The following is a 21,704-nucleotide window of genomic DNA, read 5'->3' as shown; positions in this document are numbered from 1 at the left end:
ATTAAAATGCGTATATACCATCTACAAAGAGGCTGTTGCTGTCCAGTGAATATGTTCCTAAGGTGGTGATGTTTTTTGTGTTGTCTTGGAATTCATGGTAGAGTAGAACTTTATCAACTTGCTGGGTAATAGTGCTCTTTATGAAAGTACAGAATGCCTCAACTGTACTGTTACCGTCAGTTGCACGTCTGCCACATACAAATACCAGATGGTTAATGTGTTTTAAAATCATCAACATAATACTGAATAACTGCCAACATTAATCTAATCTGTTTGAAGAATAGATTTCTGAATACAACTGAGTAAATAATAATTTTTATTGATTGAAATTACATTATGTGACATTTGAAAAGACAGGGAGGATTAAACACAATTCTGTATATTTCAGTGGGTGTATACATTGAGAAGGCTGAGGTTAGTCAATGGCAGGAGGCTTACTAAAGAACTCAGTGCAGGTTTAGTGGAAGTGCTGCATTTGATCCCTGACCCAGGCCCCTGAAGCATAATTGTACTGAAATTGTTTGATTAAATAAGTGACTTATGAGATATAAAGATTTTGATTTGCTCTACCTGGTAGGGAATATGGGATTAATGTAGGATTAGTATAAATGGGTGGTTGATGGTCAGCACAGACTCGGTGGGCCAAAGGGCCTGTTTCAGTGCTGTGTCTCTCTATGAATCTCTCTCTCGATGAATCATTGTTTCTTTCTTTCTTTCTCTTCCGCTTTAGGGGAACAGAAAAATCAACAGGGATGCTGAAACTCTTTAGTAGAATGTCACCATTGATGGAGGCCTGGACAGGTTATCTGACCACCTCCCACCTACGGTACTTGTGATCAATGGATGAAGCGTTGCGTCACAGCAATTAACAATGAAGCTACATTTTCAAAAGAATAAACTTCACATGATGCGTCCATTGTGCTGAAGATACCATGACTTATGCGTCATGTGGAGAGGATGGGACACTGTGGTTGGATGTGTTCTCCATCCTTGTCCAATCAATTAAGAGACACTGCTAAACAACATTAGTTCATTCAAAATCCTGTGTACCTGTTACATTAACTTCTGAGGCTAAAAAAAGTACCATTTCAGTTTATAATCTCTGATCATTTTCCATTGTCTTGCATAGGATAGTAATTAACAAGTATATTGGCATGGTTCTGTCAAACCCAATACCTAGAGATTGTCTCTCCCCCATTATTTTAGCTTGCTTGTAATCTAATAAAGGAGGAGTTCCAATAGCATTCTCTGCTTATCTATAGGTATGTTATTCAATTACTGAGGCAAAGTCACTCACTAGGAGCAGGGGCCACATAACATTTTCACAGTCACACACTTATGGTAACATAGGGTGGCTTTCGCTTCTGAGGCAGATAGTAGGACCAGTTCTGTTAAGTTTGGGGTATGGTAGCATGGTGTTTATGTTACTAGACTAGTAATTCAGAGGCCTGGACTAATGATCCAGAGACATCAGTTCAAATCCCACAGCAGCTGGGGAATTTTAATTAAATATGTATGAAATAAAAAGCTAATATCAGTAATGGTGACCATGAAACTACCAAATTGCTGTAAAAACCCATCTGATTCACTAATGCCCTTTTGGGAAGGAAACCTGCCATCCTTACCCAATCTGGCCTATATATGACTCCGGGGGCTGAATTTTATTTGTGTGAGCACATCGTGGTGGCGCACTTTGAACTTGACGGCCTTCTGACATGGAAGCGTCGCCGCTGAGCCCCCATGATATTTCGAGCGGGGGCTCATTTAAATGGAGGGGGTGAAGCGGCCACCGCCGATGATGTAAAGGGGGTGGCCACTTGGTCCCCGGCAATGGTGTCCAGCGCCATCACACAGGCGGCAGTGCCATTTTTAAAGGGCTTCAAGCCCTTCAATTGAATTTACATTTTCAAAGAGAAATTGATTTCATATTAATTTTAATAAAAGAAAAAAAGTTGGAATCCCCTCTATCACCACCCCCAATGACCACTTTATTTTTGGGCCTATCTAACCAGAAAAAACTTTATTGCCAACGTGACCTTTTGCCCCTGAACTTGGTCACCATTTCCCTTCAACCCCTTCCCTCCATCCCCACAGCCAATAAAAAGGTTTTCCACACATCCCCCCCCCCCCCCCCCCCACCTGCACCACCTGATAATTTCAGTCCTCCCCCTCCCCACCAGTGCCTTGCCTCGGAACTCCATACGGAGTTGCAGCCGGTGCCTGTAATATCAGCGCGGATCAGCTGTCGGGACCAGGTAGGTTTATCTGCATTTAAAAAAATTAATTTTCATATTCAAATGAACGGGGGCCGCACCAAGGGCCTCTGGTAATATGCGGCAGAGCCTTCTTGGCATCGGGGGTCGTGGCAGGCTGCTCCCGCAAGTATTTTACTGCCCCCCCACCCCCCCGACACGAGCCCCGACATCGAGGCGCTAGTATAATTCAGCCCCAGACCTGCAGTAATGTGGTTGACTCTCAACTGCTGTCTGCTGAGCAAGTCACTCAGTTGTATTCCAGAAGGCAGCTCACAATCACCTTTTCAAGAGCAATTAGGGAGGGCATTAAATAGTGCCCACATACTATGTATGAATAAAAAACAAGTTGAGGAGGTTGGATGTCTGGGGATCATAACAATGCATTTAGGGAAATAGATTGCGACAGCAAGTATAGGACTTCATTTATGAAATTTGATTTTTTAGGTAATGCAATAAATACAGGTTAATTGAAATTGATATAGGTTGGGCATTCATTTTAACCAGGAACCGCCACAGTATTAGTTAATTTCTTACCTGAAAGTTACAGACTGACAATTCAAGAATGTTGAGCTTACTGTGCCATTGGCATACAGATTATCGAGCTGTAAGAAATTAAAAATTTAACATTTTATTACGAGAAGTGTAGTGAAATATAACACATTCTTTCCTATTGACTTAGATATCATGCTTACCTTGCCGAGAATGTTGCTTGATTCAACGATGTACAATGGGGAACTGAGATTTTGTAGACTTGGTGTGAATGGCAGTGTGAGCAGGGTGAAGGTTACATTAAATTTTTTTCTCTGAGTTTGTTGACCTGAATTGTCTGTTACAGGTACAATGGGGGGTTCCACTGTAAAAGAAAGAGGTGCAAGGCAAAATTAGATTAAAAATTTTAGATCCATCCAAATAAAGATTATAACATATTAAGATCTTTCCGATGTGCTCCCAAGCACATGAAATATCAGAAATTAGTCAAGTTGGAACACATGCTAATAGTGTAATCTACCCCATTTACCTTCCTATACAGCTTCAATTTTCCTGATTTGCCAATAGTCATAGTATCCACACTACACGGTGCAACTGGGTGGAGACTCACTGAAATCTCTCTGTTAATTCCATTCAAAAGTTCCTTAGATTCCACCCGTAGCCAGCTGATCTAATACTATTGAAATCAGGCCCTCAAAATGCCCTAGATATGGCATGATAGCAGTTACCATCTCATTCCCTCCCAGACTCTACAAAACCAACATGTGCCTCTGTTGCTGTGGCTTCCTCCTCTGAGATCAAAGCCCTCATGGACCTACCTTCTTCTGGCTCAGAGGCTTACTGGGCCATATGATTTAGTTTAGTTTAGTTTAGAGATACAGCACTGAAACAGGCCCTGCGGCCCACCGACCATCAACCATCCATTTATACTAATCCTACACTAATTCCATATTCCTACCACATCCCCACCTGTCCCTATATTTCCCTACCACCTACCTATACTAGGGGCAATTTATAAAGGCCAATTAACCTATCAACCAGCGAGTCTTTGGCATGTGGGAGGAAACCGGAGTACCCGGAGGAAACCCACGCAGACACAGGGAGAACTTGCAAACTCCACACAGGCAGTACCCAGAACTGAACCCGGGTCGCTGGAGCTGTGAGGCTGCGGTGCTAACCACTGCGCCACTGTGCCGCCCTATGATATTGAGATAGCCGAGAGCAGATGGGCTGTTCCATGCCACCTGCAGCCCATTCTTCTTCTTCTTTGGTCTCCTTGTCTCGAGAGATAATGGGTAAGCGCCTGGAGGTGGTCAGTGGTTTGTGAAGCAGCGCCTGGAGTGGCTATAAAGGCCAATTCTAGAGTGACAGACTCTTCCACAGGCGCTGCAGATAAAATTGGTTGTCGGGGCTGTTACACAGTTGGCTCTCCCCTTGCGCTTCTGTCTTTTTTCCTGCCAACTGCTAAGTCTCTTCGACTCGCCACACTTTAGCCTTGCCTTTATGGCTGTCCGCCAGCTCTGGCGATCACTGGCAATTGACTCCCATGACTTGTGATCAATGTCACAGGACTTCATGTCGCGTTTACAGATGTCTTTAAAGCGGAGACATGGACGGCCGGTGGGTCTGATACCAGTGACGAGCTTGCTGTACAATGTGTCCTTGGGGATCCTCCCATCTTCCATGCGGCTCACATGGCCAAGCCATCTCAAGCGCCGCTGGCTCCGTAGGGTGTATATGCTGGGGATGTTGGCTGCCTCGAGGACTTCTGTGTTGGAGATATGGTCCTGCCACCTGATGCTCAGGATTCTCCGGAGGTAGCGAAGATGGAATGAATTGAGACGTCGCTCTTGGCTGACATACGTTGTCCAGGCCTCGCTGCCATAGAGCAAGGTACTGAGGACACAGGCTTGATACACTCGGACTTTTGTGTTCCGTGTCAGTGTGCCATTTTCCCACACTCTCTTGGCCAGTCTGGACATACCATGCGCTTGTTGATTTCTGCATCAAGAGACAGGTCACTGGTGATAGTTGAGCCTAGGTAGGTGAACTCTTGAACCACTTCCAGAGTGTGGTTGCCGATATTGATGGATGGAGCATTTCTGACATCCTGTCCCATGATGTTCGTTTTCTTGAGGCTGATGGTTAGGCCAAATTCGTTGCAGGCAGCCGCAATCCTGTCGATGAGTCTCTGCAGACACTCTTCAGTGTGAGATGTTAATGCAGCATCATCCTGATGAGGACTTTCCGTACTTTGGTCTTCGCTCTTAGACGGGCAAGGTTAAACAACCTGCCACCTGATCTTGTGTGGAGGAAAATTCCTTCTTCTGAAGACATGAATGCATGTGAGAGCAGCAGGGAGAAGAAGATCCCAAATAGTGTAGGTGCGAGAATACAGCCTTGTTTCATGCCACTCAGGATAGGAAAGGGGTCTAATGAGGCGCCGCTATGCTGAATTGTGCTTTTCCTATTGTCATGGAATGAGTTGATGATAATTAGTAGCTTTGATGGACATCCAATCTTTGCTAGTCGTCTGAAGAGACCACGTCTGCTGACGAGGTCAAAGGCTTTGGTGAGATCAATGAAGGCAACATAGAGGGGCATCTGTTGTTCACGGCATTTCCCCTGTAGCTGACGAAGGGAGAACAGCATGTCAATGGTGGATCTCTCTGCTCAAAAGCCACACTGTGCCTGAGGGTAGACATGCTCAGCCAGCTTCTGGAGCGTGTTTAAAGTGACTCGAGCGAAGACTTTCCCTACTATGCTGAGCAGGGAGATTCCACGGTAGTTGTTGCAGTCACCGCAGTCACCCTTGTTCTTATAGAGGGTGATGATATCGCGCATGTCCTGTGGTACTGCTCCCTCTTCTGGCTCAGAGGCTTCACCTACCTAGGCCATATGATATTGAGATAGCCTAGAGCAGATGGGCTGGCCCATGCCACCTGCAGCCTACTAACCCAATGTTAATGAGGCCCAGCCCTCAAAATGCACTGGGTCCATTGGATGTCCAGCCAGTGCATTCCACCAACTAATAGCCCGAAGTCTTCTAAGGAGACACATCTGCCCCGTTCTCTCTATACTTGTAAACATCAGGGATATTTCAAATAGAAGTAAACATTTTGAATAAAAATATACTTATCAGACAAAAATATCAAGATAATTCAAAGAATCTCTGCATAATATACTGTAATCAATACTTTTATTTATTATCTCTGAATTGTTCCTGTCTATACCTGTCAGTAGACTGGTTGTTTGTGTTGTGGATGCTTTACTGGAGGTTACTAGTACTGCTGAGCTTGTTGCAGGTACGTTTGTGGAGGTTTGATTAGATATATGAGTTTCTGTTTTTGACAGTGTTGGAATGGATGATGATTCTGTTGCATAAAATAGGACATTCAGACTATTACACTAGTATTCATGGATCAGTCTCTTATTTTGTCTGCAGATTTGATATGATATTATACAGGATTAGTTATACTTATTTTTGAGGTCCTACCTGGACATCCCTCCCTTGTGTTTTATCATCACTGTGCTGCTTAACACAACCACAGACACTTGCGCCTGGTTAATAGTCACTTTCACCTTCAATTGATTTGTGGTTGTTGATTCAGACACAGCAAACTCGAGGTGGGAGATGGGGTGGAGGGTTTGTGCTCTACCGACCCCCATGATGTTCTTACCTTAGCTTGGGCTGTATATGTGGGCCTGGTGGGGGGGGGGGGGGGGGCGGGAGGGGGGGTGGGGTGCGGGTGGCATTCCTGGGACCTCTGGAAATCCTGCTAGATATGCTGCTGCAAGACCCATCAGTAGAAAGGAGGCACAGGTGCTGTTCTGGGCTACAAGCAGGCACCACTGAGAACAGATCAAATGACATTTGGCTTGGAGCTTCTCTACAGGGTTTGGCAGCACTTATATCCAGGCCTCAGGGTCTCCCTCTTGGAGCAACAGGTGCCAAAACCATTTCGGTTTTGCTGGGTGGGTGCTCCTGGAGAACCAGTAGTGCAGGCACCTTCCCCTGTACCTATAATGAACTGACTGTCAGTAGACTGGTTGTTTGTGTTGTGGATGCTTTACTGGAGGTTACTAGTACTGCTGAGCTTGTTGCAGGTACGTTTGTGGAGGTTTGATTAGATATATGAGTTTCTGTTTTTGACGGTGTTGGAATGGATGATGATTCTGTTGCATAAAATAGGACATTCAGACTATTACACTACTAAAGTAGTTGATATTGTTATTGATGCAAACAGCATATTTGGAACAGCATAGTATGATTTGTGCATTAAAGACAAACTCGTTAACGTTTAGATATAATGCAAACAAGATAACATAGCAATGTTGCAACAACAGCAAACCGGAAAATGGCACACCACAGATTTCTCTCTGGCAATATTGTAGCAGACACAATAAAACTGCAAAATTATTTTCTTATTTCCTTATGTATTCATAATCCTGCATTAGATTGAAAGGAATAAGATGCAACTGGTGATATAAATGCACTATGAAACTCACCACTTGCAGTATGTAATGTTGTTACAACTGTCGTTGATTCCACTGTCGATGCTGGAGTAGAACTCACTGTAATTGCTGCTGTTGTAATTGTTGAGGCAACAGCTGATGTAAAGATTGGTGCTGCAGTGGTGCTCTGTGCAATTGCAGTTGAGGTTTGTGTTGTTGCTGTGAAAGTAATTAATGGCAGAATTGAGGCCACTTGAAATAACTTTTCAGAACTGTGTATTAAGATACAAACTACTGTGGTTTATTAACAGTTACAAAAAATGCAGATTACTCAGTGATATAACATAGCCACATAGCAACAGCAGCAAAGCAAGTGAGATTTGCAAATGATACTCCCATGCATTATTGTAGCTGTAAACAATAAAACAATGAAACTTGTTAGCATTTCATTTTGTATTTATAATCCTGTATTAGAGGGAAAGAAATCAGATTGGAATTGCTTATAACAAATGTATGATGATACTCAACAGCATAAAAACAGCCATGTTTTGCCAACACTTCAGTATAATACAAATTACTGAATAACAGAATGTTACCATGTTGAAACAGCAACAAAGCACAATGTGAAATTTGCAGATAATTCTTCCCTACATTATTGAAGGTGACAAAGCAGATGTATATGAATGAGGATTAGGAGCAGGAGTAGGCCACTCGACCCCTCGAGCCTACTCCGCCATTCAATAAGTTCATGGCTGAACTGATTACTCCACATTTCCACTTACCCTCGAAAACCACTAAAAGATCTGGTTACTATTTGATGATGTGTGTCTAATGCTGCATTGGATTGAAAGGATTGAGACAAGCCAGCAACTTGTAATAATGCACTCAGATATGTGAATAAAAGTACAAAATGCTATGGTTTGTTAACTATTCGATCAAATGCCGATTACCCAATAATGCAACATGGCTGATTTGCAACAGAAGGAAAACAGCAAGTGAAATTTACAAATGATTGGTCCTTGCATTATTATAACTGTCAACAATAAAACTCCAATTTTTTTCAGTATGTAATCATAATCCTGTATTAATTAGAGAGGAATTAAATTGGAACATCAGATAAAAATGTTCAATGGGACGCACCAATTGTTGCAGTGAGTTGTGTTGTTGCAATTGTCGTTGATTCAGCTGTCAATGCTGGAGTAGAGCTGCTTGTAGTTGCTGGTGCTGTTGTACTTTTTGACATGGGAGTTGATGTCGAGGTTGGTGCTGCAGTGCTGGTCTCTGTCTTTGCAGTTGACGTTTCTGCTGTTGCTGAGAAATCAGTTAATGTTATTACTGAGGCAACAGGCTACTTGGAATAAAATACACAGAAATCAAAATTGAAACATTTTGGTACAATGCAAGTTACTCAGTAGGATAAATGTATCCACGTTGAAACAGCAACAAAGCACCAAGTGATATTTGCACATGATTCTCCCTTGCATTATTGTAGCTGACAAAATACGTGTACAATCACTGTTTGCTATTGCATGATGTGTTTCTAATACTTCATTCATTGAAAAGAATCAGTATGAAGCTACTGAAAAAGTTTGATGAGGATACTCACCATTTCTTGTAGTGAGTGACGGCGTTGAGATGCCTGTCGATACTGGAGTAGAGCTCCCTGTAGTTGTTGCTCCTGATGTACTTGTTGATGGGGCAGCTGTTGTGCTGGTCAGTGCTGCAGTGGTGCTTAATGTACCTGCAGTCGAGGATTCTGTTGTTGCTGTTGACATAGTTTATATTGTTACTGAGGTAAACAGAAAATATGCAACAACATACTCTGATTTGTGCATTACAGACATGTGCCATGTCTTGTTAACACTTGGATTAAAAAGACTGAATTACTGTAGCAATATAGTCACGTTGCAACTTTAGCAAATGACATGGAGCATGATTCCCCCTTGCAATTTTGCAGCTTGCCAAAAGCTCTGCCAAATTTGTTCCTATTGCATGACTCTGTATTAGATTGAAAGGAATCAGAATGAAACAGCTGATAAAGGTTTCCTATAGTACTTACCACTTGTACTGAGTTGTGTTGTTGATTCCGTTGTTGTTGAAATAGAGCTGCTTGCAGTTGTAGCTTCTGTTGTACTTGTTGATGCAGGAGTTGATGAGGAGGTCAGCACTGCAGTGGTGCTCTGTGTACTTGCAGTCAAAGTTTCCGTTGTTGCTGTGAGAATAGATAATTGCATAATTGAAGCCAACCAGCAACTTGGAATAACATACTCATTAATGTCTGTGAAAATATGAACTGCTATGGTTTGTTAATTAAATAGACTGCAAATTACCCAGTAAGATAACATGGCTATGTTGCAACAGAAAAACAGGAAATGGAATTTGCAAATGATTCTCCCTGTATTAGCAAAGTTGAAAACAATATATTTCCAATATTTTCTTTTTCTTCCAGTATGCAGTCATAATCCTCCATTAAATTGAGACAAAGTAGTTTAGAAAATTCGTTAAAAATTTAGTATGATACTCACCACTTGTAGTGAGTTGTGTCGTTGCGATTGTCGTTGATTCAGCTGTCGATGCGAGAGTTGAGCTGCCTGTAGTTGCTGGTGTTGTAATTGTTGACGCAGGAGTTGATATAGAAGTTGGTGTTGCAGAGCTGGTCTCTGTAATTGTAGTCGAGGTTTCTGCTGTTGCTGTGAAATCATATGACAAGGTTACTGAGGCAACAGGCAACTTGGAATAAAATACAGAGGAATAGAAATTGATATACTGCAATGTATAGTTGACACTTTGGTGTAATGCAAGTTACTCAGTTGGATATATGTAGTCGTGTTGGAAAATCAGCAAAGAACCAAGTAACCTATGATTCTCCCATCCAATACTGTAGCTGACAAAGTACCAGTCTGATCTCTTGTTGCTATTTCCTGATGTGTTTCTTAATCCTTCAATCATTGAAAAGTATCAGAATGAAACAGCTTTGTAGTGTTTACTTGGATACTCACCACTTGTTGTAGTGAGTGGAGATGTTGAGATGCTTGTGTATGCTGGAGTAGAGCTCTCTGCACTTGTCGCTCCTGATGTACTTGTTGATGGAGCAGCTGCTGTAGAGGTTGGTGCTGCAGTGGTGCTGAGTGTACTCGATGCTGAGGTTTCTGATGTTGCTGTTGAAATAGTTTATATTGTTACTGAGCTAAACAGATAATATGCAACAACAGACTCAGATTTGTGCATTATAGACATTTGCCATGTCTTGTTAACAGCTAGATTAAAAACACTGATTTACTATAGTCATATTATCATCTTACAACTTTAGCAAGGCACCAATTGACATGGAGCATGATTCCCTCTTGCAATTTTGCGGCGAGCCAAAAACTCTGCCAAATTTGTTCTTATTTCATAACTCTGTATTAGATTGAAAGGAATCAGAATGAAACAGCTGATAAAGGTTTCCTATAGTACTTACCACTTGTTGTGATGATTTGTGTTGTTGATTCCGTTGTTGTTGAAATAGAGCTGCTTGCAGTTGTAGCTTCTGTTGTACTTGTTGATGCAGGAGTTGATGAGGAGGTCAGCTCTGCAGTGGTGCTCTGTGTACTTGCAGTCAAAGTTTCTGTTGTTGCTGTGAGAATAGATAATTGCATAATTGAAGCCAACCAGCAACTTGGAACAACATACTCATTAATGTCTATGAAAATATGAACTGTTATGGTTTGTTAATTAAATAGACGGCAAATTACCCAGTAATATAACATGGCTATGTTGCAACAGTACCACAGGAAATGGAATTTGCAAATGATTCTCCCTGTATTAGCATAGTTGTAAACAATATATTTCCAATATTTTCTTTTTCTTCCAGTATGCAGTCATAATCCTCCATTAAATTGAGACAAAGTAGTTTAGAAAATTCGGTAAAAATTTAGTATGATACTCACCACTTGTAGTGAGTTGTGTCGTTGCGATTGTCGTTGATTCAGCTGTCGATGCTAGAGTTGAGCTGCTTGTAGTTGCTGGTGTTGTAATTGTTGACGCAGGAGTTGATATAGAAGTTGGTGTTGCAGAGCTGGTCTCTGTAATTGTAGTCGAGGTTTCTGCTGTTGCTGTGAAATCATATAACAAGGTTACTGAGGCAACAGGCAACTTGGAATAAAATACAGAGGAATAGAAATTGATATACTGCAATGTACAGTTGACACTTTGGTGTAATGCTAGTTACTCAGTTGGATATATGTAGTCATGTTGGAAAAGCAGCAAAGAACCAAGTAACCTATGATTCTCCCATCCAATACTGTAGCTGACAAAGTACCAGTCTGATCTCTTGTTGCTATTTCCTGATGTGTTTCTTAATCCTTCAATCATTGAAAAGTATCAGAATGAAACAGCTTTGTCGTGTTTACTTGGATACTCACCACTTGTTGTAGTGAGTGGGGATGTTGAGATGCTTGTGGATGCTGGAGTGGAGCTCTCTGCACTTGTCGCTCCTGATATACTTGTTGATGTAGCAGCTGCTGTAGAGGTTGGTGCTGCAGTGGTGCTGAGTGTACTCGATGCTGAGGTTTCTGCTGTTGCAATAGTTTATATTGTTACTGAGGTAAACTGCAACCGTTTAACACAGATTTGTGCATTAAGGACAAACTGCCAGCTCATGTTAACCCTTAGATTAAAAGCAATGACTGAATATAATACTATGGCTATGTTCCAACAGTAGCAGGTCACGAAATGGCAGGGAAATGAGACTTCTTGCAAAATCCTGCATTAGATTGAAAGGAAACGGAATGAAACAGCTGATAAAGCTTTCCTATGATACTCACCACCTGTTGTCGTGAGCTGTGTCATTGATTCCATTGTCATTGTTGGAGTAGAGCTCCCTGTAGTTGTTGCTCCTGATGTACTTGTTGAGGGGGCAGCTGTTGGGCTGGTCAGTGCTGCAGTGGTGCTTAATGTACCTGCAGTCGTGGTTTCTGATGTTGCTGTTGAAATAGTTTATATTGTTACTGAGCTAAACAGATAATATGCAACAACAGACTCAGATTTGTGCATTATAGACATTTGCCATGTCTTGTTAACAGCTCGATTAAAAACACTGATTTACTATAGTCATATTATCATCTTACAACTTTAGCAAGGCACCAATTGACATGGAGCATGATACCCTCTTGCAATTTTGCGGCTAGCCAAAAACTCTGCCAAATTTGTTCTTATTTCATAACTCTGTATTCGATTGAAAGGAATCAGAATGAAACAGCTGATAAAGGTTTCCTATGGTACTTACCACTTGTTGTGCTGATTTGTGTTGTTGATTCCGTTGTTGTTGAAATAGAGCTGCTTGCAGTTGTAGCTTCTGTTGTACTTGTTGATGCAGGAGTTGATGAGGAGGTCAGCTCTGCAGTGGTGCTCTGTGTACTTGCAGTCAAAGTTTCTGTTGTTGCTGTGAGAATAGATAATTGCATAATTGAAGCCAACCAGCAACTTGGAACAACATACTCATTAATGTCTATGAAAATATGAACTGCTATGGTTTGTTAATTAAATAGACGGCAAATTACCCAGTAAAATAACATGGCTATGTTGCAACAGAAACACAGGAAATGGAATTTGCAAATGATTCTCCCTGTATTAGCATAGTTGTAAACAATATATTTCCAATATTTTCTTTTTCTTCCTGTATGCAGTCATAATCCTCCATTAAATTGAGACAAAGTAGTTTAGAAAATTCGTTAAATATATAGTATGATACTTACCACTTGTAGTGAGTTGTGTCGTTGCGATTGTCGTTGATTCAGCTGTCGATGCTAGAGTTGAGCTGCTTGTAGTTGCTGGTGTTGCAATTGTTGACGCAGCAGTTGATATAGAAGTTGGTGTTGCAGAGCTGGTCTCTGTAATTGTAGTCGAGGTTTCTGCTGTTGCTGTGAAATCATATAACAAGGTTACTGAGGCAACAGGCAACTTGGAATAAAATACAGAGGAATAGAAATTGATATACTGCAATGTATAGTTGACACTGGTGTAATGCAGGTTACTCAGTTGGATATATGTAGTCATGTTGGAAAAGCAGCAAAGAACCAAGTAACCTATGATTCTCCCATCCAATACTATAGCTGACAAAGTACCAGTCTGATCTCTTGTTGCTATTTCCTGATGTGTTTCTTAATCCTTCAATCATTGAAAAGTATCAGAATGAAACAGCTTTGTCGTGTTTACTTGGATACTCACCACTTGTTGTAGTGATTGGGGATGTTGAGATGCTTGTGGATGCTGGAGTAGAACTCTCTGCACTTGTCGCTCCTGATGTACTTGTTGATGTAGCAGCTGCTGTAGAGGTTGGTGCTGCAGTGGTGCTGAGTGTACTCGATGCTGAGGTTTCTGCTGTTGCAATAGTTTATATTGTTACTGAGGTAAACTGCAACCGTGTAACACAGATTTGTGCATTAAGGACAAACTGCCAGCTCATGTTAACCCTTAGATTAAAAGCAATGACTTAGTATAATACTATGGCTATGTTCCAACAGTAGCAGGTCACGAAATGGCAGGGAAATCAGACTTCTTGCAAAATCCTGCATTAGATTGAAAGGAAACGGAGTGAAACAGCTGATAAAGCTTTCCTATGATACTCACCACCTGTTGTCGTGAGCTGTGTCGTTGATTCCATTGTCATTGTTGGAGTAGAGCTCCCTGTAGTTGTTGCTCCTGATGTACTTGTTGAGGGGGCAGCTGTTGGGCTGGTCAGTGCTGCAGTGGTGCTTAATGTACCTACAGTCGTGGTTTCTGATGTTGCTGTTGAAATAGTTTATATTGTTACTGAGCTAAACAGATAATATGCAACAACAGACTCAGATTTGTGCATTATAGACATTTGCCATGTCTTGTTAACAGCTAGATTAAAAACACTGATTTACTATAGTCATATTATCATCTTACAACTTTAGCAAGGCACCAATTGACATGGAGCATGATTCCCTCTTGCAATTATGCGGCTAGCCAAAAACTCTGCCAAATTTGTTCTTATTTCATAACTCTGTATTAGATTGAAAGGAATCAGAATGAAACAGCTGATAAAGGTTTCCTATAGTACTTACCACTTGTTGTGATGATTTGTGTTGTTGATTCCGTTGTTGTTGAAATAGAGCTGCTTGCAGTTGTAGCTTCTGTTGTACTTGTTGATGCAGGAGTTGATGAGGAGGTCAGCTCTGCAGTGGTGCTCTGTGTACTTGCAGTCAAAGTTTCTGTTGTTGCTGTGAGAATAGATAATTGCATAATTGAAGCCAACCAGCAACTTGGAACAACATACTCATTAATGTCTATGAAAATATGAACTGCTATGGTTTGTTAATTAAATAGACGGCAAATTACCCAGTAATATAACATGGCTATGTTGCAACAGAAACACAGGAAATGGAATTTGCAAATGATTCTCCCTGTATTAGCATAGTTGTAAACAATATATTTCCAATATTTTCTTTTTCTTCCAGTATGCAGTCATAATCCTCCATTAAATTGAGACAAAGTAGTTTAGAAAATTCGTTAAAAATTTAGTATGATACTCACCACTTGTAGTGAGTTGTGTCGTTGCGATTGTCGTTGATTCAGCTGTCGATGCTAGAGTTGAGCTGCTTGTAGTTGCTGGTGTTGTAATTGTTGACGCAGGAGCTGATATAGAAGTTGGTGTTGCAGAGCTGGTCTCTGTAATTGTAGTCGAGGTTTCTGCTGTTGCTGTGAAATCATATAACAAGGTTACTGAGGCAACAGGCAACTTGGAATAAAATACAGAGGAATAGAAATTGATATACTGCAATGTGCAGTTGACACTTTGGTGTAATGCTAGTTACTCAGTTGGATATATGTAGTCCTGTTGGAAAAGCAGCAAAGAACCAAGTAACCTATGATTCTCCCATCCAATACTGCAGCTGACAAAGTACCAATCTGATCTCTTGTTGCTATTTCCTGATGTGTTTCTTAATCCTTCAATCATTGAAAAGTATCAGAATGAAACAGCTTTGTCGTGTTTACTTGGATACTCACCGCTTGTTGTAGTGAGTGGGGATGTTGAGATGCTTGTGGATGCTGGAGTGGAGCTCTCTGCACTTGTCGCTCCTGATATACTTGTTGATGTAGCAGCTGCTGTAGAGGTTGGTGCTGCAGTGGTGCTGAGTGTACTCGATGCTGAGGTTTCTGCTGTTGCAATAGTTTATATTGTTACTGAGGTAAACTGCAACCATTTAACACAGATTTGTGCATTAAGGACAAACTGCCAGCTCATGTTAACCCTTAGATTAAAAGCAATGACTGAATATAATACTATGGCTATGTTCCAACAGTAGCAGGTCACGAAATGGCAGGGAAATGAGACTTCTTGCAAAATCCTGCATTAGATTGAAAGGAAACGGAATGAAACAGCTGATAAAGCTTTCCTATGATACTCACCACCTGTTGTCGTGAGCTGTGTCATTGATTCCATTGTCATTGTTGGAGCAGAGCTCCCTGTAGTTGTTGCTCCTGATGTACTTGTTGAGGGGGCAGCTGTTGGGCTGGTCAGTGCTGCAGTGGTGCTTAATGTACCTGCAGTCGTTTTTTCTGATGTTGCTGTTGAAATAGTTTATATTGTTACTGAGCTAAACAGATAATATGCAACAACAGACTCAGATTTGTGCATTATAGACATTTGCCATGTCTTGTTAACAGCTCGATTAAAAACACTGATTTACTATAGTCATATTATCATCTTACAACTTTAGCAAGGCACCAAATGACATGGAGCATGATACCCTCTTGCAATCTTGCGGCTAGCCAAAAACTCTGCCAAATTTGTTCTTATTTCATAACTCTGTATTCGATTGAAAGGAATCAGAATGAAACAGCTGATAAAGGTTTCCTATAGTACTTACCACTTGTTGTGCTGATTTGTGTTGTTGATTCCGTTGTTGTTGAAATAGAGCTGCTTGCAGTTGTAGCTTCTGTTGTACTTGTTGATGCAGGAGTTGATGAGGAGGTCAGCTCTGCAGTGGTGCTCTGTGTACTTGCAGTCAAAGTTTCTGTTGTTGCTGTGAGAATAGATAATTGCATAATTGAAGCCAACCAGCAACTTGGAACAACATACTCATTAATGTCTATGAAAATATGAACTGCTATGGTTTGTTAATTAAATAGACGGCAAATTACCCAGTAAAATAACATGGCTATGTTGCAACAGAAACACAGGAAATGGAATTTGCAAATGATTCTCCCTGTATTAGCATAGTTGTAAACAATATATTTCCAATATTTTCTTTTTCTTCCAGTATGCAGTCATAATCCTCCATTAAATTGAGACAACGTAGTTTAGAAAATTCGTTAAATATTTAGTATGATACTCACCACTTGTAGTGAGTTGTGTCGTTGCGATTGTCGTTGATTCAGCTGTCGATGCTAGAGTTGAGCTGCTTGTAGTTGCTGGTGTTGCAATTGTTGACGCAGGAGTTGATATAGAAGTTGGTGTTGCAGAGCTGGTCTCTGTAATTGTAGTCGAGGTTTCTGCTGTTGCTGTGAAATCATATAACAAGGTTACTGAGGCAACAGGCAACTTGGAATAAAATACAGAGGAATAGAAATTGATATACTGCAATGTATAGTTGACACTTTGGTGTAATGCAAGTTACTCAGTTGGATATATGTAGTCATGTTGGAAAAGCAGCAAAGAACCAAGTAACCTATGATTCTCCCATCCAATACTATAGCTGACAAAGTACCAGTCTGATCTCTTGTTGCTATTTCCTGATGTGTTTCTTAATCCTTCAATCATTGAAAAGTATCAGAATGAAACAGCTTTGTCGTGTTTACTTGGATACTCACCACTTGTTGTAGTGAGTGGGGATGTTGAGATGCTTGTGGATGCTGGAGTGGAGCTCTCTGCACTTGTCGCTCCTGATATACTTGTTGATGTAGCAGCTGCTGTAGAGGTTGGTGCTGCAGTGGTGCTGAGTGTACTCGATGCTGAGGTTTCTGCTGTTGCAATAGTTTATATTGTTACTGAGGTAAACTGCAACCGTTTAACACAGATTTGTGCATTAAGGACAAACTGCCAGCTCATGTTAACCCTTAGATTAAAAGCAATGACTGAATATAATACTATGGCTATGTTCCAACAGTAGCAGGTCACGAAATGGCAGGGAAATGAGACTTCTTGCAAAATCCTGCATTAGATTGAAAGGAAACGGAATGAAACAGCTGAGAAAGCTTTCCTATGATACTCACCACCTGTTGTCGTGAGCTGTGTCATTGATTCCATTGTCATTGTTGGAGCAGAGCTCCCTGCAGTTGTTGCTCCTGATGTACTTGTTGAGGGGGCAGCTGTTGGGCTGGTCAGTGCTGCAGTGGTGCTTAATGTACCTGCAGTCGTTTTTTCTGATGTTGCTGTTGAAATAGTTTATATTGTTACTGAGCTGAACAGATAATATGCAACAACAGACTCAGATTTGTGCATTATAGATATAGATTTGCCATGTCTTGTTAACAGCTCGATTAAAAACACTGATTTACTATAGTCATATTATCATCTTACAACTTTAGCAAGGCACCAAATGACATGGAGCATGATACCCTCTTGCAATCTTGCGGCTAGCCAAAAACTCTGCCAAATTTGTTCTTATTTCATAACTCTGTATTCGATTGAAAGGAATCAGAATGAAACAGCTGATAAAGGTTTCCTATAGTACTTACCACTTGTTGTGCTGATTTGTGTTGTTGATTCCGTTGTTGTTGAAATAGAGCTGCTTGCAGTTGTAGCTTCTGTTGTACTTGTTGATGCAGGAGTTGATGAGGAGGTCAGCTCTGCAGTGGTGCTCTGTGTACTTGCAGTCAAAGTTTCTGTTGTTGCTGTGAGAATAGATAATTGCATAATTGAAGCCAACCAGCAACTTGGAACAACATACTCATTAATGTCTATGAAAATATGAACTGCTATGGTTTGTTAATTAAATAGACGGCAAATTACCCAGTAAAATAACATGGCTATGTTGCAACAGAAACACAGGAAATGGAATTTGCAAATGATTCTCCCTGTATTAGCATAGTTGTAAACAATATATTTCCAATATTTTCTTTTTCTTCCAGTATGCAGTCATAATCCTCCATTAAATTGAGACAACGTAGTTTAGAAAATTCGTTAAATATTTAGTATGATACTCACCACTTGTAGTGAGTTGTGTCGTTGCGATTGTCGTTGATTCAGCTGTCGATGCTAGAGTTGAGCTGCTTGTAGTTGCTGGTGTTGCAATTGTTGACGCAGGAGTTGATATAGAAGTTGGTGTTGCAGAGCTGGTCTCTGTAATTGTAGTCGAGGTTTCTGCTGTTGCTGTGAAATCATATAACAAGGTTACTGAGGCAACAGGCAACTTGGAATAAAATACAGAGGAATAGAAATTGATATACTGCAATGTATAGTTGACACTTTGGTGTAATGCAAGTTACTCAGTTGGATATATGTAGTCATGTTGGAAAAGCAGCAAAGAACCAAGTAACCTATGATTCTCCCATCCAATACTATAGCTGACAAAGTACCAGTCTGATCTCTTGTTGCTATTTCCTGATGTGTTTCTTAATCCTTCAATCATTGAAAAGTATCAGAATGAAACAGCTTTGTCGTGTTTACTTGGATACTCACCACTTGTTGTAGTGAGTGGGGATGTTGAGATGCTTGTGGATGCTGGAGTGGAGCTCTCTGCACTTGTCGCTCCTGATATACTTGTTGATGTAGCAGCTTCTGTAGAGGTTGGTGCTGCAGTGGTGCTGAGTGTACTCGATGCTGAGGTTTCTGCTGTTGCAATAGTTTATATTGTTACTGAGGTAAACTGCAACCGTTTAACACAGATTTGTGCATTAAGGACAAACTGCCAGCTCATGTTAACCCTTAGATTAAAAGCAATGACTGAATATAATACTATGGCTATGTTCCAACAGTAGCAGGTCACGAAATGGCAGGGAAATGAGACTTCTTGCAAAATCCTGCATTAGATTGAAAGGAAACGGAATGAAACAGCTGATAAAGCTTTCCTATGATACTCACCACCTGTTGTCGTGAGCTGTGTCATTGATTCCATTGTCATTGTTGGAGCAGAGCTCCCTGCAGTTGTTGCTCCTGATGTACTTGTTGAGGGGGCAGCTGTTGGGCTGGTCAGTGCTGCAGTGGTGCTTAATGTACCTGCAGTCGTTTTTTCTGATGTTGCTGTTGAAATAGTTTATATTGTTACAGAGCTGAACAGATAATATGCAACAACAGACTCAGATTTGTGCATTATAGATATAGATTTGCCATGTCTTGTTAACAGCTCGATTAAAAACACTGATTTACTATAGTCATATTATCATCTTACAACTTTAGCAAGGCACCAAATGACATGGAGCATGATACCCTCTTGCAATCTTGCGGCTAGCCAAAAACTCTGCCAAATTTGTTCTTATTTCATAACTCTGTATTCGATTGAAAGGAATCAGAATGAAACAGATGATAAAGGTTTCCTATAGTACTTACCACTTGTTGTGCTGATTTGTGTTGTTGATTCCGTTGTTGTTGAAATAGAGCTGCTTGCAGTTGTAGCTTCTGTTGTACTTGTTGATGCAGGAGTTGATGAGGAGGTCAGCTCTGCAGTGGTGCTCTGTGTACTTGCAGTCAAAGTTTCTGTTGTTGCTGTGAGAATAGATAATTGCATAATTGAAGCCAACCAGCAACTTGGAACAACATACTCATTAATGTCTATGAAAATATGAACCGTTATGGTTTGTTAATTAAATAGACGGCAAATTACCCAGTAATATAACATGGCTATGTTGCAACAGTACCACAGGAAATGGAATTTGCAAATGATTCTCCCTGTATTAGCATAGTTGTAAACAATATATTTCCAATATTTTCTTTTTCTTCCAGTATGCAGTCATAATCCTCCATTAAATTGAGACAAAGTAGTTTAGAAAATTCGTTAAAAATTTAGTATGATACTCACCACTTGTAGTGAGTTGTGTCGTTGTGATTGTCGTTGATTCAGCTGTCGATGCTAGAGTTGAGCTGCTTGTAGTTGCTGGTGTTGCAATTGTTGACGCAGGAGCTGATATAGAAGTTGGTGTTGCAGAGCTGGTCTCTGTAATTGTAGTCGAGGTTTCTGCTGTTGCTGTGAAATCATATAACAAGGTTACTGAGGCAACAGGCAACTTGGAATAAAATACAGAGGAATAGAAATTGATATACTGCAATGTACAGTTGATACTTTGGTGTAATGCTAGTTACTCAGTTGGATATATGTAGTCCTGTTGGAAAAGCAGCAAAGAACCAAGTAACCTATGATTCTCCCATCCAATACTGTAGCTGACAAAGTACCAGTCTGATCTCTTGTTGCTATTTCCTGATGTGTTTCTTAATCCTTCAATCATTGAAAAGTATCAGAATGAAACAGCTTTGTAGTGTTTACTTGGATACTCACCACTTGTTGTAGTGATTGGGGATGTTGAGATGCTTGTGGATGCTGGAGTGGAGCTCTCTGCACTTGTCGCTCCTGATGTACTTGTTGATGTAGCAGCTGCTGTAGAGGTTGGTGCTGCAGTGGTGCTGAGTGTACTCGATGCTGAGGTTTCTGCTGTTGCAATAGTTTATATTGTTACTGAGGAAAACTGCAACCGTTTAACACAGATTTGTGCATTAAGGACAAACTGCTAGCTCATGTTAACCCTTAGATTAAAAGCAATGACTTAGTATAATACTATGGCTATGTTCCAACAGTAGCAGGTCACGAAATGGCAGGGAAATGAGACTTCTTGCAAAATCCTGCATTAGATTGAAAGGAAACGGAATGAAACAGCTGATAAAGCTTTCCTATGATACTCACCACCTGTTGTCGTGAGCTGTGTCATTGATTCCATTGTCATTGTTGGAGTAGAGCTCCCTGTAGTTGTTGCTCCTGATGTACTTGTTGAGGGGCTAGCTGTTGGGCTGGTCAGTGCTGCAGTGGTGCTTAATGGACCTGCAGTCGTGGTTTCTGATGTTGCTGTTGAAATAGTTTATATTGTTACTGAGCTAAACAGATAATATCCAACAACAGACTCAGATTTGTGCATTATAGACATTTGCCATGTCTTGTTCACAGCTCGATTACAAACACTGATTTACTATAGTCATATTATCATCTTACATCTTTAGCAAGGCACCAATTGACATGGAGCATGATTCCCTCTTGCAATTTTGCGGCTAGCCAAAAACTCTGCCAAGTTTGTTCTTATTTCATAACTCTGTATTAGATTGAAAGGAATCAGAATGAAACAGCTGATAAAGGTTTCCTATAGTACTTACCACTTGTTGTGCTGATTTGTGTTGTTGATTCCGTTGTTGTTGAAATAGAGCTGCTTGCAGTTGTAGCTTCTGTTGTACTTGTTGATGCAGGAGTTGATGAGGAGGTCAGCTCTGCAGTGGTGCTCTGTGTACTTGCAGTCAAAGTTTCTGTTGTTGCTGTGAGAATAGATAATTGCATAATTGAAGCCAACCAGCAACTTGGA

At 40.8% G+C, this 21,704-nt stretch overlaps 1 protein-coding gene across 1 annotated transcript in view; it reads right to left on the bottom strand.

Moving 5' to 3' along the window:
• LOC137351445 (pneumococcal serine-rich repeat protein-like) overlaps positions 1–21,704 on the bottom strand; it is a 74,574-nt gene that overhangs the window by 7,102 nt on the left and 45,768 nt on the right. Inside the window, exons 90-125 of the mRNA XM_068015891.1 lie at positions 21,502–21,657; positions 21,041–21,199; positions 20,639–20,791; positions 20,165–20,329; positions 19,696–19,851; positions 19,231–19,389; positions 18,829–18,981; positions 18,355–18,519; positions 17,886–18,041; positions 17,019–17,171; positions 16,545–16,709; positions 16,076–16,231; positions 15,615–15,773; positions 14,739–14,903; positions 14,270–14,425; positions 13,809–13,967; positions 13,407–13,559; positions 12,935–13,099; positions 12,466–12,621; positions 12,005–12,163; positions 11,603–11,755; positions 11,129–11,293; positions 10,660–10,815; positions 10,199–10,357; positions 9,725–9,889; positions 9,259–9,411; positions 8,806–8,964; positions 8,340–8,510; positions 7,982–8,069; positions 7,531–7,610; positions 7,254–7,418; positions 6,819–6,920; positions 5,978–6,118; positions 2,948–3,108; positions 2,790–2,857; positions 19–188 (exon numbers count right to left, since the gene is read on the bottom strand). Of these exons, the coding sequence (XP_067871992.1) occupies positions 19–188; positions 2,790–2,857; positions 2,948–3,108; positions 5,978–6,118; positions 6,819–6,920; positions 7,254–7,418; positions 7,531–7,610; positions 7,982–8,069; positions 8,340–8,510; positions 8,806–8,964; positions 9,259–9,411; positions 9,725–9,889; positions 10,199–10,357; positions 10,660–10,815; positions 11,129–11,293; positions 11,603–11,755; positions 12,005–12,163; positions 12,466–12,621; positions 12,935–13,099; positions 13,407–13,559; positions 13,809–13,967; positions 14,270–14,425; positions 14,739–14,903; positions 15,615–15,773; positions 16,076–16,231; positions 16,545–16,709; positions 17,019–17,171; positions 17,886–18,041; positions 18,355–18,519; positions 18,829–18,981; positions 19,231–19,389; positions 19,696–19,851; positions 20,165–20,329; positions 20,639–20,791; positions 21,041–21,199; positions 21,502–21,657 (5,424 nt within the window). The remainder of the gene's footprint in view (positions 1–18; positions 189–2,789; positions 2,858–2,947; positions 3,109–5,977; positions 6,119–6,818; positions 6,921–7,253; positions 7,419–7,530; positions 7,611–7,981; positions 8,070–8,339; positions 8,511–8,805; positions 8,965–9,258; positions 9,412–9,724; positions 9,890–10,198; positions 10,358–10,659; positions 10,816–11,128; positions 11,294–11,602; positions 11,756–12,004; positions 12,164–12,465; positions 12,622–12,934; positions 13,100–13,406; positions 13,560–13,808; positions 13,968–14,269; positions 14,426–14,738; positions 14,904–15,614; positions 15,774–16,075; positions 16,232–16,544; positions 16,710–17,018; positions 17,172–17,885; positions 18,042–18,354; positions 18,520–18,828; positions 18,982–19,230; positions 19,390–19,695; positions 19,852–20,164; positions 20,330–20,638; positions 20,792–21,040; positions 21,200–21,501; positions 21,658–21,704) is intronic.

This window comes from Heterodontus francisci, chromosome 36 (genome assembly GCF_036365525.1).
Source record: "Heterodontus francisci isolate sHetFra1 chromosome 36, sHetFra1.hap1, whole genome shotgun sequence".
Classification (NCBI taxonomy): Eukaryota; Metazoa; Chordata; class Chondrichthyes; order Heterodontiformes; family Heterodontidae; genus Heterodontus; species Heterodontus francisci.
Note: the sequence above shows the minus strand (reverse complement) of the source record. Positions and strands in the feature narration are given on the sequence as shown.